This window comes from Pteropus alecto, unplaced genomic scaffold (assembly GCF_000325575.1).
Source record: "Pteropus alecto unplaced genomic scaffold, ASM32557v1 scaffold20, whole genome shotgun sequence".
NCBI lineage: Eukaryota > Metazoa > Chordata > Mammalia > Chiroptera > Pteropodidae > Pteropus > Pteropus alecto.
Window position 1 is genome coordinate 48,795,865 of NW_006436298.1, and position 16,629 is coordinate 48,812,493.

At 35.9% G+C, this 16,629-nt stretch overlaps 1 protein-coding gene and 1 pseudogene across 1 annotated transcript in view; both read right to left on the bottom strand.

The window, feature by feature from the left end:
• Positions 1 to 16,629, bottom strand: part of FBN2 (fibrillin 2) — a 240,480-nt gene that overhangs the window by 42,361 nt on the left and 181,490 nt on the right. The window contains exons 31-39 of the mRNA XM_006913393.2: positions 16,402 to 16,527; positions 14,860 to 14,982; positions 12,502 to 12,624; positions 10,663 to 10,788; positions 5,592 to 5,714; positions 4,912 to 5,034; positions 1,589 to 1,750; positions 785 to 853; positions 213 to 338 (exon numbers count right to left, since the gene is read on the bottom strand). Of these exons, the coding sequence (XP_006913455.1) occupies positions 213 to 338; positions 785 to 853; positions 1,589 to 1,750; positions 4,912 to 5,034; positions 5,592 to 5,714; positions 10,663 to 10,788; positions 12,502 to 12,624; positions 14,860 to 14,982; positions 16,402 to 16,527 (1,101 nt within the window). The remainder of the gene's footprint in view (positions 1 to 212; positions 339 to 784; positions 854 to 1,588; positions 1,751 to 4,911; positions 5,035 to 5,591; positions 5,715 to 10,662; positions 10,789 to 12,501; positions 12,625 to 14,859; positions 14,983 to 16,401; positions 16,528 to 16,629) is intronic.
• Positions 2,257 to 2,375, bottom strand: LOC112480735 (annotated as a pseudogene).

The window sequence follows — 16,629 nt, forward strand, 5'->3', positions numbered from 1 at the left end:
ATCAACTCACCAGAGAAAAACCATAGTAAATTATAGCAAATGAGCTGTAAATTAATGTATCAGTAGTGTTGATATAAAAAGAAAAAAGCTACAAATTCATCTCAACAGATCCTTTGATAGAATGTAAGGATGGAGTCTTTTCCCAGGCCTGATGGGGAATTTTGTTTTAAATAGCACTGATTTGATTGTTTTTTAGGTCAAATCCACTTCACCTTCACAGATGCGGGTTTCCTCGCTGAGGTAGTAGCCTTGTGGGCACTCGCACTGGAAGCTCCCAAAAGTGTTGATGCAGTTTCCTCCCTGGCAGAGACCTGGTAACTCCTGGCATTCATCAATATCTGCACAAGGGGAGACAACTCACAATGAAGACCATCATGAAAGACAAATGTTAGCGTTAGCGCTTACAAATGGGTAAGACCCACAGACGTCCACGCATCCACGTGAATACACATACTAAAACGGTAGGTTTACCCTGAGCATAGATTTTCCTGGCTTTGTCGTGGAACTGTGCTACAATCTGAGAAGAGTGAGTAGAGCAATTTGGGAACGATTAAAGATGGGGGATAATGGTAAAGAGAGTTTCTCTGCAGAACAATCAGACATCGGATCACTGCAATGGGCCATATCTTTCTGACTTACAAGTTGTTTCTTAGAATCCTAGTGATTGATTGTCCATCTATAATTTTGCAAAATAATCTTCTTGGAATTCCTCCACACTAACTTTTCCATCAGCTTTTCTCTTTACTTTGTTTAAATCTGGGGTGACAATTTCAGCTGTACTCACCTTCTAAGATGATTGTGATGGGGTTAGGTCTGAAGCCCTCACCTCCAGGACACAGGGTGTAATATTCAGCTATGAAACGATGGAAAAGAAGAGATTTAATAACTCTGTCCAAGTGGCTGAGACAACGAACAAGTATTCAGCAATTGCCAGGCTCAAAACACATATCCTAAGGGATGTATCTACATTTTCTTTAGTGCCCTTTCAAATACATTTATATTACATTTATATTACATGTATATTACATTTCACTTGAAACGAGATCATTACTTCATAAATCATACAGATGGAATAATAAAAACTATTTGTTTTTAATTAAAGAAAAAACTCCTTTGCAGGTAATTTATATCACAACTTTTTGGCTAGAAAATGAAAACTCAAAGACGTGACAATTCAAAAGTTTCATCTATGTCCATACCAGAACTTACATTTCAACATAAGGCATAATACCCTTGACTCCAGGAATAAAACACAGCTGTGAACCTGAACTAAAACAACTTTGGAGAAGAACCAGGAATGGTCTAATTTATCTGTGATATCATGAAGAATTGAAATTATCACCATTCACACTGAATTGTGGTTTAAGATTGTTTTTATCTTTTTATCGTATCATGAAAAACAATAAGAAGAATTCAATTCCTTTTACATAAAACACTCTTGGCTGGTTTCAGCATAATCAAGGAAAGTAGTCCACATTCAAAATTTTGACCCTCACTAGTACTCCCGTGCCCAGCACAAGACTAAAATGGCAACGAGTCTTCAGCTACCAGAGTTTGTTCCCTTCCACTTCTTCAGCTCCATACTCACTGCTATTGACAGGGGGGCACGTCTCACAGGGGTTCCCCCAGGCCTTCCCAAGAGAGCAGCAGCAGGAGGAGCGACTGACGCCCACTCCAATCTCTGTGTTGCAAGACAGACTCCCGTCTCCTCGAGGACCGAACTTCAGGTAGCAGTTGCCCACGCGGTTGTCTGCGGAGCAACACAGGAGCTTGTGATACAACTGCCCTCGCTGTAGTAACAATTCCTCTTTTAGAGAAAGGTCACTCAAATGATAAAATTCAAATTATTGTACATTAAAGAAAAGGGTTGTTTTAATCTTATTACAAAACAATCTTTGCATAGTGAAATATCTTTACTAGAAATTTTAGTAAGAATTTAATCCTTACTAACTCAAAGTTTTATTCCTTATTTTCTTGGTTTTGAATGGCCCTATAAAAGCAATCAACTGCTTGTCGGCTGTTATGCATGAACCTGAAATTAAAAGTGATTTGTAAAAAGTGATTCTACTTTTCAAACACGTCTCTATTAATAGGTTCTAGCTTATCATTACTTTTATTTATTTATCTATTTATCTATCTATCTATCTATCTATCTATCTATCTATTTATTTATTTATTTAAGCAAGGCAACCCTTGGTTGACCTCACAGATTGCAAGGACCTCGTCAGCTTACAATCTCTTATTTTTTATTTTTTACACCTACGGCACCTGGTATTCCTACGTGGTCTCCCATCCAAGTACTAACCAGGCCCGACCCTGCTTAGCTTCCGAGAATAGAAGGGATCGGGCTCGTTCAGGGTGGTATGGTTGTAGACACTTATCATTACTTCTTGTTTCTCTTCTTGTTCTTGCATCATTAAAACACAACACTGAAGAAATTTTTGAGAACTCTGATAGCTCATAATTTTGTTGACCAGAAAACAACTATTTTCTCTCCTACACAAATGGAAAATATTTTCATTTAAAAATTTATCAATTCCTATTAGAATCATCAGTCCAATCATTTTATTTTATTTCTAAATCACATATTTCCTTTCAATGACCCTGTCTTCATCATTTGTCTACTTCAGAACTATATCAATTAAATTTTGGATGTGGAAGAATACAAGAACCTGGGACAATTCAGGTACTTGTCAAATACTGCATATGTTGAATTTCTTCTTATTCACCTACAGAGAAGAATATCACATTTCCTTTGTCTATAGAAGTATATATTGTTCACTCATTCTTTGTTGAATTAGAAAAATTTCATCTAGGATATTGGCCTCTGAAGACTCACGGCCTGACATTTTGCTTATATCATCTAACCATCATCTTCAGAATCTAGACTAGGAGAACTGGTTTCTGATGCATTCATCTTCTGAAACATCTAACAAGAGTAAAATGTTCCCCACTGTCAATTTTCTTCTCTTTGCCATTATGGCCAGAAAGTGAAAACTTCTGAATTCTCAATTGTGTTCAATAAATGTTCAAAGAAGAGACCAAATATACTGTCTCCAGTCATTTTTATACCTGCCTGAAAGATGACATAATCCCTTGGGCAACACGGCAAGAAAACTGAAGGGTGATGCAACAGTGACATTTTCACTATCGTGTCATCCTTCTAGGTGATGCCACCATTTTCCACATTCTTATTATATTCATCTTTGTTTTTAGAAACACATTCCACATTCTTATTATATTCATCTTTGTTTTTAGAATCATTGAGCATAACTAATGAGTAATGATAAAACAAAACTAGGATAATAAAATGGTTCATTTGAGACAAAGGAAAAATAAAATAAGATCACTAACATCTCCTAACGTATCTTAGACTTATAAAAGGGTAGGGTGGACCCTTATGGCATTTGTGAGATAGACTGAGTCTTTGTTCTTTGGAAAATCTCTAAGAAAAATTAAAGCCACAAAGTATTGATCCATGTAACAGTTAGAACTGCTCTGAGAAACTCAAAAATGAGGTTGATTATATGCTGACAAGTAATCTGAGTACTGTAGTGCACTGTCCTCCTGGTCTACACTTCCACCAGCAGAACAGACGGACCCTTGAGGTACATGAGACAAACTCACCACATTATCCAGGTTTTGTAATTTTTGCCAGTCTATTAGCTATAAAGTGATATTTATATAATTGTTTTAATTTTTATTTCTTGAATTTTACTGCATATCTGAAGTCGAGAACCATCTTGTGATCCGGGCTATTGCTCCTTCTCTGCCTCCTATCCTCATCCTCAGCCCCCACCCCATTCAATACAGTCTCATTGCTGCGTCTACAACACTGGTATTCTCTTGCCACAGGCCCTTTGCACTGGCTGCTCCTTTTCATTGGAGGCTTCTCCTCTTCGAGGTCTATTTGGCTTGCTCTCACAGCACTTTTTCTCCAAGCGCCTTCAGTGTCAGAATCCGTTCTTCCTATATCTGTCTCCCTGCCACCAGAACGTAAACATATTTGCTTACTCTGTTGCCTCTCCAACCCTTAGAATAGAAGGCACTCAATATTTACTGAACAAATCACTTTGAATGAAAAAGTCAGAACTTGGAGTAGCCATAAACCGTAACTCAACATATGCACTGAAATTAGAAAAGAACATAAAAATTGTGTATAAATCACAGTGGCGAACATTCCCTCCATATACACAGGTCTATACATAGGAAAGCTGATGCTGAAGACAGCAGGCAGATTTGTACTGAAGAAAAAATTTTCTCCTTCCTTCCTTCCTTCCTCCCTCCCTCCCTCCCTTCCTTCCTTCCTTCCTTTTTTCTGTATTCTGCCAGGAAATTCTCCAGATCATTTACTCATCTAGGTAAACGCTCACTACAGTGCAGAAATAGGGCAGATGGCAAAAGCTGGGCAATTATTTTCTAAAGATCGAAGATGTCAGGAATGTAGGAATGTCGATGAGAGATTCTGAACCTTTATTATTGCTTTTCTTGCTTCTCCCGATCTCACAACTTGCTCCACTCCAATGGCTTAAGAAATCCAATTCTCCAATTCCTCTCTTCTCATTACTTCATTTATTACTACCTGACCCTTCTTATAGGAAAGTGAAATGTATAGACCATTAGCTCTACCACTTTGGGCTGTCCTGGCCAATGCACTGGACAGGTGACCAGGCAATCTGAGATTGTATCTCAGCTCTACCATTTGCAGGCTCTGAGACCTTGAACAAAGCACGGCACCTCTCCAAGCCATGATATAATGATGATATGATTTGGTAATCTAGAGTTTCTTCAAGGAAAGAACTGTTTTGTTTGCAGATTAACTGGAGCAAATACTTATCATAGTTCATTACCAAGAGATTTTGACTATTCAACTCTATACAATTCTATTTGTTTCAGATAGCTTTTACTTACCCACACAACCCACACCGGTGGGGTTCAGCTGGAAATCAGGTGGGCAGTTACACTCATAGCGACCAGGTGTGTTGACACATAGGCCATTAACACAGTTTATGGGATCTGCACATTCATCAATATCTAGGAAAAACAATTAAAATGCCCACATTAAGATCTTTATGTTCTCTATGCATACTGCTGTTCCAAAGAATTCAGTGGACTTCTTGCAAGTTAGTAGATTACAGATCATGAAGGATTTAGCACAATGAAATAAAGACTAAACTTTTGTATAAACCTTTGTAAATACCACATAATCATATGGTATTTATGATAATGTCATTTAATATTCTTAATAGACAAATAATAATTAAATGTTGGAATTCTGAGGGAAGTATGTCACTATTTGCTTAACTAAAATTTTATACATATGTGTGTATACATATATATGTATGTATGCATGCAAATACAAAAATATATACAGAAATAGTTTCCTAGTTTCATGTTAGATATTTCATATTAGGTTGTTTATATAAAAATGGGTCAATTCCATAGTTAAAAATAAATGTATCAGAATGTAATTTTGTTTCAAAAAATGCATAACCCAAGGCGTAGTTTAGCTAAGTAGAAATTTGAAGAATTTAGTACAAAATATTCATTTCAACTAATAAGAACATAATTGAGCCCTTAACTGGCCATACCTGTACAGTTCCCTCCTGTTCTGTCCAATTCATAACCATCATCACAGATACAATGAAACATTCCAGGCAAATTATTACATGTGCCAAAGACACAAATATTTTGGAAGGAGCATTCATCAATATCTGAAAATTTAAAAAAGAGCGACATTAATCTGTTTACTAGGACTTAAAATTTTTAATTTAACGTATAACATTATGAATTTTTCTATCTCCTCAGATGTTTTTATGCAGTAAAAAAATTTCTTTTTCTTTGACGAGGTAAGTCATGTAAATGACAAGCAACTAATGCTTATATATTGTACAAAATATAAAAGAACTATTATTTTATTTTATTGACAGTATTTTAACTATCTTGGGTTATAATATACATAAACAAAAATAATTCACTTAAGGCATAAAAAAAAAACCCCAAAATATGTCAAAAGAATGAAGTTTTAAAAACCAATTCAAAGATTTTTTTTTTTTTGAGAAAAAGTAATATTTATTAAAAGTATATTTTAGAAGGAGACGGGGACGCACCAGGAAAGGCTGCAGCCCTGTGGAACTTAGGAGGTAAAGAGATAAGACAGTACGCCCCAAAGGGAGGGGCGGGTTTCCAGCCAGGAACGCTGTAACCCAGTTTAAAGATTTCAACAATTTAGTGCAAATGTAAGATGTTTTTTAAACATCGACAACATACAAAATATACAACATAATATTTTTAATATTAAAGATGTGAAATTATTTAAATTCAACTTTTTTAAATGTCTTTATTCTATAGTCTGACCTGTATCATAGTCAGTTATAAACAGGGAAATAATTTTCTTTCTAAGAGCATAATAATAATATTATCCATTGCCCCACATTCTTACAAATCTCATTAAAATAACTCCATTGAAGTCAGAAATTTAATTTGTGAAACTCCTCCATGAGGCTCTAACTCAAAGTCAGTAAATGAGAAATCACCCCTTATTCACATGCAAATGAAGGCATATGTGTGTGTGTACAACTGTAGAAACAGTATATATTTCCCCTCGTGGCAAGAGGGTGGACATTTCGTACCCAAATTACCCTACGTTCTGAGAATGCAGCCCAGGCATGTCATCTTAGGCTAGACTACATTAGTCCATCTAAAGTGTTATCATGAGGCAGTTACCCCTATCTTAAGTCTAAAAGAGTCTTCTGGTCAATCATGATCATTAAAATAATGAATTTCAATTTTCTCAGATTTAAGGTATGGTTCAAATTGTGTTTAAAAGTTTAACTGATGTGTAAAGGTGTCTCTTCTTGTGTTGGGGAAATTAATAAAGTTATTCTCTTTATATAAACTGAATAAAGACTAATTAAACTAGTTTATCGTTTAATGTGTTAACCTGAAGAAATTGTGTTATCAGCTGAGCATGTGTTTTACTTTTAAATGAACTTTATTAGAAATAACTTCCATTTAAATAATGTAATAGTTGTATAAAATAGGTATTTTAAGAAAATACTGTCTTGTTTTTATAAAATTGATGTATTCTCAGAAATTCAAATTCAGAAAAGTATGGATAGCAAACAGAAAAGATAGAAAACCATACATAAAATAAAAAAGCAAAAGCGAGTCACTCCAAAATGCTTCTAGCCAGAAAGAATTATCATTGATAAACAACATTTCAAATATGTCTCTATGGATATTCACAAACAGTGAAGCAGAAACCATTTGCATGCATCGGATTGATTTTTTAAAATCTTGACAGTTCCTGAAATACTTTCTCAATTTAAGAATTGATTTTAAAAAACACTGAAAGTTTATCATCCTTTAGTTTTATATTAAAATTCAAATATAATTTTTAGGTAGTATTAATGGAAACTGTACAATAAGAAAATTAGCATTCATATATGCTTCCAACTCATTTTTGTAATTTATATTATTTTCACTTTTTAAATGTTTATAGTATTTACCATAATATCTACAGCATTTAGTACTAATTCTTTACTTAAAGGAATCAATATGTTTTAACTGCAACTTCTCCGTTTACTTCTTGATTGGCTGTGTTTCATTGCTGATGTTTTCTGCCCCCTCTCCAGAAGGGAAAGCCTACAGGTGTTTTCTTTCTGAATTATTTCATATGTGAGAATACACTTACTGCCTTTATAATTAACTGCTGAGGTATAACATTCTTCAGTCGCACATGTCCTCAGAACTTTCTGGGCATCGTTCTAGTGTCTTTTGGTACTGAGTGGTTTTGTTCATGACTTGCCTTTTCTAATCTAGCGTCTGAAGAATTCTTCTCTATGACTTAAGTCGAAAAAAGTAATAAGGCTGTCTTTGTCTTACGATTTACCTTTTCTTGTACATTCAATTCTTTCTTCTATTTTGGGAAAATGTTTGTTTATTTAGTATTTTTTTACTATTCAATTTCTTGGGGGCTCTCCACTTCAGAGACACTGATTATACTTATTTTTGGTCTTTCTCTTTTCTCTCACAGTGTTAATTTCTTTCTTTCCTCTTTTTTGTTCACCGTGATTATCTCAAGTCCATTCTCTATGCTAGTAATTACATTTTCAGCTATCCCTACTGTTCTTGATGTTTCTATTTAATAGATCTCTAATTTTTCTGTACTGACCCCCATTTTTTGCTTCTCTTGACTCTGCAATCTCTGTCTTTTGTCTTTTTCTGTTTTTATAATCTTTTTGAACTTGCTCAATTATATTTTATTAAGGTTATTTTGAGAAATTTGCTTTTGTCCTTGGGTAATTTTCTTCTACTCTAGGTTGGTTCTTTATCTGCTTTTTGAATGTTCTTTTTGTTGTTGTTTCCACAGGATGCCTGCACAGGTGCATTGTTCGTTCCCAGTTTGCATACACATTCCGTGGTTGCTCCTTTGAGAGTTTTTCTACAACCTGACACAATTGTAGATGGAGATTCTTGACAGCCCCCTTCTTGATCTGGGCTTTATTTGGAAGGCGGCTTGGGGTGTGAGTTTCATTAAAGCTTCTATTCTGTAGTCCAAATTTTCCGTAGGAGGGAGGAGGAGGGGAACAGTTTCATAAGGCAGGTGGATCAGGAGAAACATGAATGGGAAAAGCTACACTGGGCTCTTTGTTGATGAACCTGCCTCCGTGCTCTCTTCAAACATTACACTAAACAGCCTGTATCTAGGTTCAGTCCATGTGACACGTAGTCCTCACCTGTCTTTGAGGAGGTCCCTGCAGGATTTGTATTCTCCCATGTCAATGGGGAATATTGGGACCTGCTTAACTCCAGCCATTTTTTGAACTCTATAGAAATTGACAATTTGTGGTGAGAAGTTGATATTAAGTGGAAAATGTTAATCAGAGGGTCAATTCAGAGAGGTATATATTTATAATAAGATGGGAAGACATCAAGGAATTAAATTAGTAAATTTAGTAGAAACTGTCTAGATGAACCAGATCTTACAGGAATAGGGAAGACAAAAATAAGGAGAAACAGGCAGAACCATAAAAGTACATTTTGGAGATCTCAAAAGCTGGCATTTAGCTAAATGGAGCAGACGGTTTAACTGAGGGTAAACTACATGTGTGCTACTCTCAATAGCTCATTAGCCCTGGCAATTGGGATTTCTCTTGGTGGTAATGACATATTATGAGAAAATCAACAAGTGAAAGAAGTATACTAAATAAAAATTACTCAGAAAAAACTTGGGGGAGGTATGGGAGAAGTTTCAGAAGGGCCTAGGCCACAGATAAAGGAACAGAATTATGAAGAGGAAATTCTGTCTTATATATAAAGAACTAATTTCAAAATTTTATGTTGGCAGAAGTGTTTGGCCACTGCTTACTTGTTCCCTTTCCCACTAACTCTTGTCAAGCTGACATGGGTAATAAATCATGTAATTCCATAACCACATTGACTCAAATTTTCTACTAGCTGGCTTCAGTGCTTAGAAGAAACCAGGACTGGGGAAAAAAAAACAAAGCTCACTCTACAGCTGCCTTGCGTAAAGTGGATTATATTCTGCCCAATCTAGCAGGCCAGCGTCAAATGCTTTCGGTTTCTAATATCATCTTCTCCAGGGCCTACTATTCATTCTCTTATCTGATTCTCTTCAAAATAGATTGATATTAATAGAAAATTTCACAATCTTTAAGGCACACTTTCTTTCTTCAGTGCCACTTCTGTTAGTGGGTCAGAGTTAGGTTCTACTCCAAGCCAACCCAGATTGTATAATTTGGTTTTGTTGGGTTGCTTCTGGTGAATTGTGTGTGTGTGTGTATGTGTGTGTGTGTGCTGGTATTTACTGTTTTTGTTCATTTGATTAGACACTAGTAGTATAAAGAGAGCTTGTAATCTGATTTCATTTTGTAATCTTTGCCCAGCAGTTAGCCTGAGTTATCTTCTTAAAAGGTGTTCTACGAATCACTAATTTTGTTATAGCCTACGGTTTATGAATTGTTTTTAATATTTTTCTTTTCTTCGTTTACATACTAATGCACTCCCTATGAACATAATGATGGCCCGAATGATATGTAATATGAACTGAGTCTCCAATTTAAAAGAAAATCCAAAGTCTTTTTCTTGGAAAGATATACTAGTCAGAAACTCTCATTTCTAGAAAAAGAGTGGTGATTCATAGCTTAGAGGAAGGAGACATTGCTATCAAGCAAAAGGTGCAGTCCTTGATGAGTCCCTGAAGAGGACTGCTAGTCACAGACATAAAGGCAGCAGACCAAAACATGATGGTAAATGCCAAAAATGAGCTACTTAGATTTTGATAAACACATTAAATGGCAGTGATTGGAGTAGGTAGTATATCATATTTTAAAAGCTGAATAGTTTTTCCACATGTCATTCATTTAGTGATACAAAAAGAAATGGTTAAAAAAAAAAAAAAAGACTGAGCCAAACTTCCAACTATTGGCTCGTGGCCAGGAAAACTTCATAAGAGATGAAAGCCGCCTTCCTCATTATTCATTCGGCAAAATAATCCATGCTTAAACGAATGACTTTTTTATGTGCAGCATGTGCTGTGTATTCTGCTTCCAGGTGGAGCCTGTTCCAGCCCTTTTTGTGGTTCCATTTGCTGTAGTTGATCCAACTTGGAAATGAGTTGGAATCCTGGTGACCCACCTTGGCAGGATCTGCTGTCCGAAGCTGGAGTGAAGCCCATCTCACACTCGCAGCGATATGCACCCGGGACATTGAGGCATTGTCCATTCTCACAGAGATTTATGTTTTCTGCGCACTCATCAACATCTGGGGGAGAAACAAATTACCTCTATTAAGTTCCAAATTTCATGACACACTTCTTCCTTGCTCTATAACGAAATCCACTTTACTGGCTTAAATTAGTGTTCATTAACATGAAACAACAATTAATCATAGTCACCTAAATAAGGGTATACAACTTGATAGCGGACTATGTAACCTACACCCTAACATTAAATTGGAACACGATTAAAAGAAGGAACGCAGGTGTCTCGCATTTGTCTTAGTTCTCTTTAATGCTAAGTTGTTGCGTCACTGTTATACCAACATCATTTCGATAGGACCAAGAATACTAGTATTAATCTTAAAATGGTGTTAATTCACTTGAAAACATTATGGTATTAGAAGAAATACCTCGTCTTTCACCGTTCAAGTATTTCTAAGCAAATCTGGGACACTGTGGGAATGAAGGAAGTTTCTTTCACAGCATTATAATCTTATTAAAATATTCCTAATCTTAATCATGCAAATGGGATTATTCATAGACCATGCAGACAATTTATTTAATTCCATCTAATGGAAAGGAGAGGAGAGAGCAGAAACCAATATTTATTGAGGGCCCAATACTTGCCAGGTAGTGTACTAGTTGTTTGACATGCACGTTTTCAGTTAGTTCACCAATCCTGAGAGGTTCAGAAAAGGAAGAACAGAAGCTAAGAGCAGCCATCTGAGCTGCGGGAGTCACAGAAAGTTAATTTGCTGCTGAGCCAGGATCTAAGCATGGCTGTGTCTGACAAAGCCATGCCCTTCACACCATGGTGCACAGAAATATTAAGATAGGTGCAATATCCAAGTTTTAAAAATACTAATGCTTTAAAATTGAATAGGCCTATTTTCTTAAAGAAGTATTTGAAAATGAGTCTGTGTTTTTAATGTCAATAATTAGAAAAAGAATTTGTCTATCTTTTAATTATAGGTTTAAAGTATATACTGAAATTCAACTGAGAAACACCTATCTTACAAATAAAAAATCATACTTTACATCCAGCAAGATGATCTAGTCTCACGTATGAATATAATGAGTGGATCTTTTATCCTTAAGGAATGTGGAATGTATAGCAGCTAAGTATCAATGAACATTTATTGAGGGCTTATGATGTGTTTTTCTAAGCTCTTTATTGCATCATTCCATTTAGTCCTTTCGATACCATGCGATAAGCTTAGTTTTTAATAAACACATTAAATAGCAGTTCTTGGGTAGGTCATATATCATATCTTAAGAAGCTGAATAGTTTTCCCACATATTCTTCATTTAGTGATTAAAAAAGAAAAAAATAGTATCATAATTGTTATCATTACTATGTCCATTTTAAAATGGGGAAACTAACACTATACAGGTTAAGTAATTTACTTCAGGCTACAGAGCCAGTAAGCAGCACAGGCAAGATCTGAGTCCAGGTGGCCTGATTCAGACAGAGCCTATATTTTTGGCTAATGTGTTAATAAATAAATAAGAGAAAATGATAGTTATTAACAGTAAAGGATAGTAATAAATGTCATTATTTTAAAACTTCCACCAATGTCTTGGAAAATTTTTCGGGTTTTTGTGTTTAATGTAAGAGAAACATACATGTTCACTTGTAAGTTTTTAAACAGAAGTAGTGACTTTGGCCTTCTTTAACTATAGTTTTCTTCAAATAAGGAAAGCATATAGAGTCTTCCAGAAAACCATGCCAGAACACGCTCAGGATTCTCACTCACCTGAGCAGGTAAAGCCATCTCCAGTGAACCCTTCAGAGCAGGCACATCGATAGGAGCCTGGGGTATTGACACACTGAGCGTTGACGCTACACTGGTGGGTCCCATTAGAACATTCGTCCAGATCTACATGCCAAGAGAATATAGCAATAAAGTTCAGAAACAAAAATGAAACATTTAAACTCTCATACAGGTGCTCATTTGTCTCAGTGTAAATGTAAACTGGCAAATGGAATGTGTTTTAATTCATCTCTAAGGTCACAGTTCTAATTCTCTAAGATGTCAGACCTATGATCCAAAATGCTCACGCCACAAACATAGGGCAAAAAGTATTAATTCAAGCATTTTGTGAGGTATCCAATCAACTAGCTTTTTAATAGCTGAAAGAAAACCAGGGCTAGATTTCTTTCTGACTTCTAGTAATGGCGGATTTCATCCCTGGTTCCCTTATCGTGAAAAAGAAAAGCATCATTTTCTAAGATATTACTGAATTCCAGAACAGGAAAATTAGCATAGATTTTTAAAGTTTATTATAGATGAAGAAACTGAGATATGATTCTTGACCTCATGGAGTTCATTGTCTAGTGGAGAAGACAGATGTTAAACACAAAAAAATTAAATTAAATACTGTTATTATATACCATGAAGAAAAGTTACGTGGTGCAAGGAGAGAGAGCGAGCAAAAAAAAAGGACATCTAATTTGATGTGTAGGAACAAAGAAAGCTCTACTAAGGAAGTAATTTTTAGTTAACTTCAGATCTAAATGATGAATAAGAGCCTGCCTTGCAGAGAGAACAGCACATATAAAGACACTGAAGAGGAAAAGAGCTTGGTATGACAAATTAAAGAAGGTCGGAGTAACAAAACACAGTGTAGACGGTAGAGAGTGATAGAAGATGAAGCTAGAGAAATAGTGGGAAGATGCTGCAGTATCTTGTAAACCATGGAAGGAAGCTGGATTTTATTCTAAATTCAATGGATTAAAATGACAATCGTGAAGACTTTAGATCCATGGTTTAAAAGATTTGTCTGGTTGCTGTGTGAAGAATAGATTGTAGGAGGAGCAGAGAGGGAATGAGCAAACACATGAGGAGGTCGTTTTAGCATCCAGCAGGGGGGCGGGCAGGTGAGAGATACTGGGAGAGAGAATGCTTGAGACTTGAGCCAGGGGAATGGAGATGAAAAGAAGTGGATGGATTTGGATGATATTTTGGAGTAGAGATGCCTGAACACAACTGAATCTTTGCTATTGAACGCAGGCTATTTTCCAGTAGTTGGGCAGAGTGATAGATGGACAAGAAGCACAAAAAAGGGAGGGTAAAAGAGAGAAAAACAGTAGTCCAATGGGACTAAGAAAATGGGAATGGAGATATGACTGAGAAGTTGTGAGATTAATGACAGAGAGATAGTTGGACAAGAGGTGGGTAGTTAGTGGACCTGAAGCCATCACAGAATATTCCTTAGCAAAGTTATTTGAAAAACTTAAATTCTATAGTCAGCTTGTAATCATTTAACAAGTATAAAACAATTAAATGGATAAGAAAGCATAGTCAAAGTAACTTCTACTATTGGTAAGAGATTATAAAGCTATTCTTTAATGCCTTCTGCAGGCTTACAAGATTTAAATGAGCAATCACGGGAGGTCAGTTTAGGTTGACTTATTTTCTATTTTCTGGATAATTCTTACCAGTTGGAAAAGTTCTTTCTTGTTAAGGCATGTAAAATACTGAGCATATTAAGCAGCACCGTGCATGACACCAAGGACAAAATCCAGTCCTCTGCCTCACAGCTATAAAGACTTATTAAACTCTGGCTCAATAACTATAAAACTTGGAGAATGGCAACTGCCTCCTCACACTCCTTTCTTGAATCAGATCTCTTGGAATCCAACAAAACATTTAGATTTCTCTGGAAGAAAAATTCCATTTTCTATTAAGAAGCTGGTATTGACCACTTACTTCAGACTTGGGTTATCTGAAAAAAACTTTTCATTCCCTTCATTTATTTCACTGAGTTTTAAATCTCACTGATTACTCTATGAAAAGATTAGGAAAATATATTAGTCATTTTTATCATATAATTGTTTGGATTTTTAGCTGCACATCAAATAATTTATACTGAACAACAAATTAAAAAGCAGGTGCCAAGGCATAGTGTTGTAATTTGATTGTTTATACCAAGGTTAAAGGAAACTCTTACACAAGAATTATCTTGCAACTAAAGATAGCCTTTGGTTTTCAAGAGACTAACTGAAAGAGAAGAGCATGTTCCTACTCAAGTATGTGGGTTAACAACCGTGTAAAGAAGAGCCTCTAAAAATTTTGTGTCTTAGTAAAAGTTATTTACATTTGCAAACTCACCAATGCATTTGATACCATTTCCAATCCAGCCTTCTCTGCAGCTACATTTGAAGCTTCCTGGGACGTTTAGGCATGAGGCGTGCATGTCGCAATTGTGGGCACCGATTTCACACTCATCCACGTCTGAGAAACCATAGTTAAGATGAAGAAGATAAAATACAAGCTAATTAACTCTACTTTCAAGTATATTTCTTTGTAGGTAAAATTATAAAGGAAATATGGAAATATCTAAAACTGTCCAGATAAAACATTAATATTATTTTTAATTTTTTGTAGCGTCCAACAAGATTTGGAAGGTCATCATTCAAATCAAACAAAACCTTCACCAGAAGCAATTGCTAGCCGTCTTCCAACTGGAGTGAGATGCAGCAGCTCTTGCTCCCTGACATCTATGTGTCAGCCCTTACCCTTCCAAGGGGCGAGGCCCGTCTCTCTTCCTGGGCCCGGACAAAACCCCACGTAGAAGGCATCAGATTATAGATGTCAAGAGAAATCTTATTTCCAAAAAGAGATTGCTATTATTTCCTATTAATATTTGTTACATATTTTTCATGAAAATAAGAACAAGCCTAACTTTTAAAAATAAGCAATAGTATATTCTCTTCTTAACATTACATGATCACTTGCTATTTTTAGAATCAATACATTATCTTATAAAATTTTGAAAACGATCATTTTAGTGTGTGTTTCTATTTATTTGAACATATATAAAAATGTTCACTGGAAATGTTATCTGGGAAATGACTAGAAGCTTTTGCACATATATACATATATATTTTACATACACATAGATGTATGCATCACACACAATTATTGGTTTCACATCAAATGTGCCAGCAATAAACATTCAGAGTACATCTTTTGTTACTTGCCCTTTCCTGAAGCTTAAGGGTCAGGCTGCGGTCTAAGCCATACTCTACCTGCCTTGAGCAAAATACCATACAAGGGCCTTAAATTGAGCAATGAGGAAAATCTGGTCTAAAGCAATGACCTTGGGACTTCCTAGCTCTGCCCCTCCTTTATGCAAAAAGCCAAAACGACTCAGTAGAGAAAAGGCACAAGAGATAAAGTAGATGGGGCTAGCGAAGAAAGAAAGTGAAGTGAAGAGTAAAAAGAGAGGCAATTTGAGTAGACAGAAGAGCAAACAAAAAGAAGAGAGGAAACGATGGAGTAAAGAAAAAAAGGAAAGGGTCCTAAATAGAAATCAAGATTAATTTTTGTTAGTTTAGAAGAACTAAAAACAAGCAGTTTTGGATCCCTTCAGGCCTTTGGGTGCTTCTTCCTTACGTATGTCTCATATTTGGGCAGCTGTCCTACAAAGAAAGTGAACTCTGCTGCAAGAGTCACCGGAAGCACATCAGAACCTTGGAAACCGAATCCACATCCACTCTCTCTCTCTATCTGAACCACGGCCAACCCTGCGGTGGGGTCACAGCCTGGTGTGGGTAATAGTCTAAAAGGTGCCAGCAAACATACGATGTTAAAGGTTGGCCTCTGAAATGTAAGAAGCCAAAACACAAAGGATACAAGCTTGAGACCTACCTGTGCATCCTGTGGTCCCCTTCTTCACTGAATAACCCAGCTGACAATGGCAAATGAAGGATCCCTTGGTGTTCTCACATTCCCCAAACATGCAGATGTTTGAGTTTAAGTCACACTCATTCACATCTAGAAAATTTATTTTCAACACCTTGGTTAATACTTGCTTATCCTAGAATTCGAAAGCTATCTTTTAAACTGAACAGCATAATGCTGAAATACACAAATAAA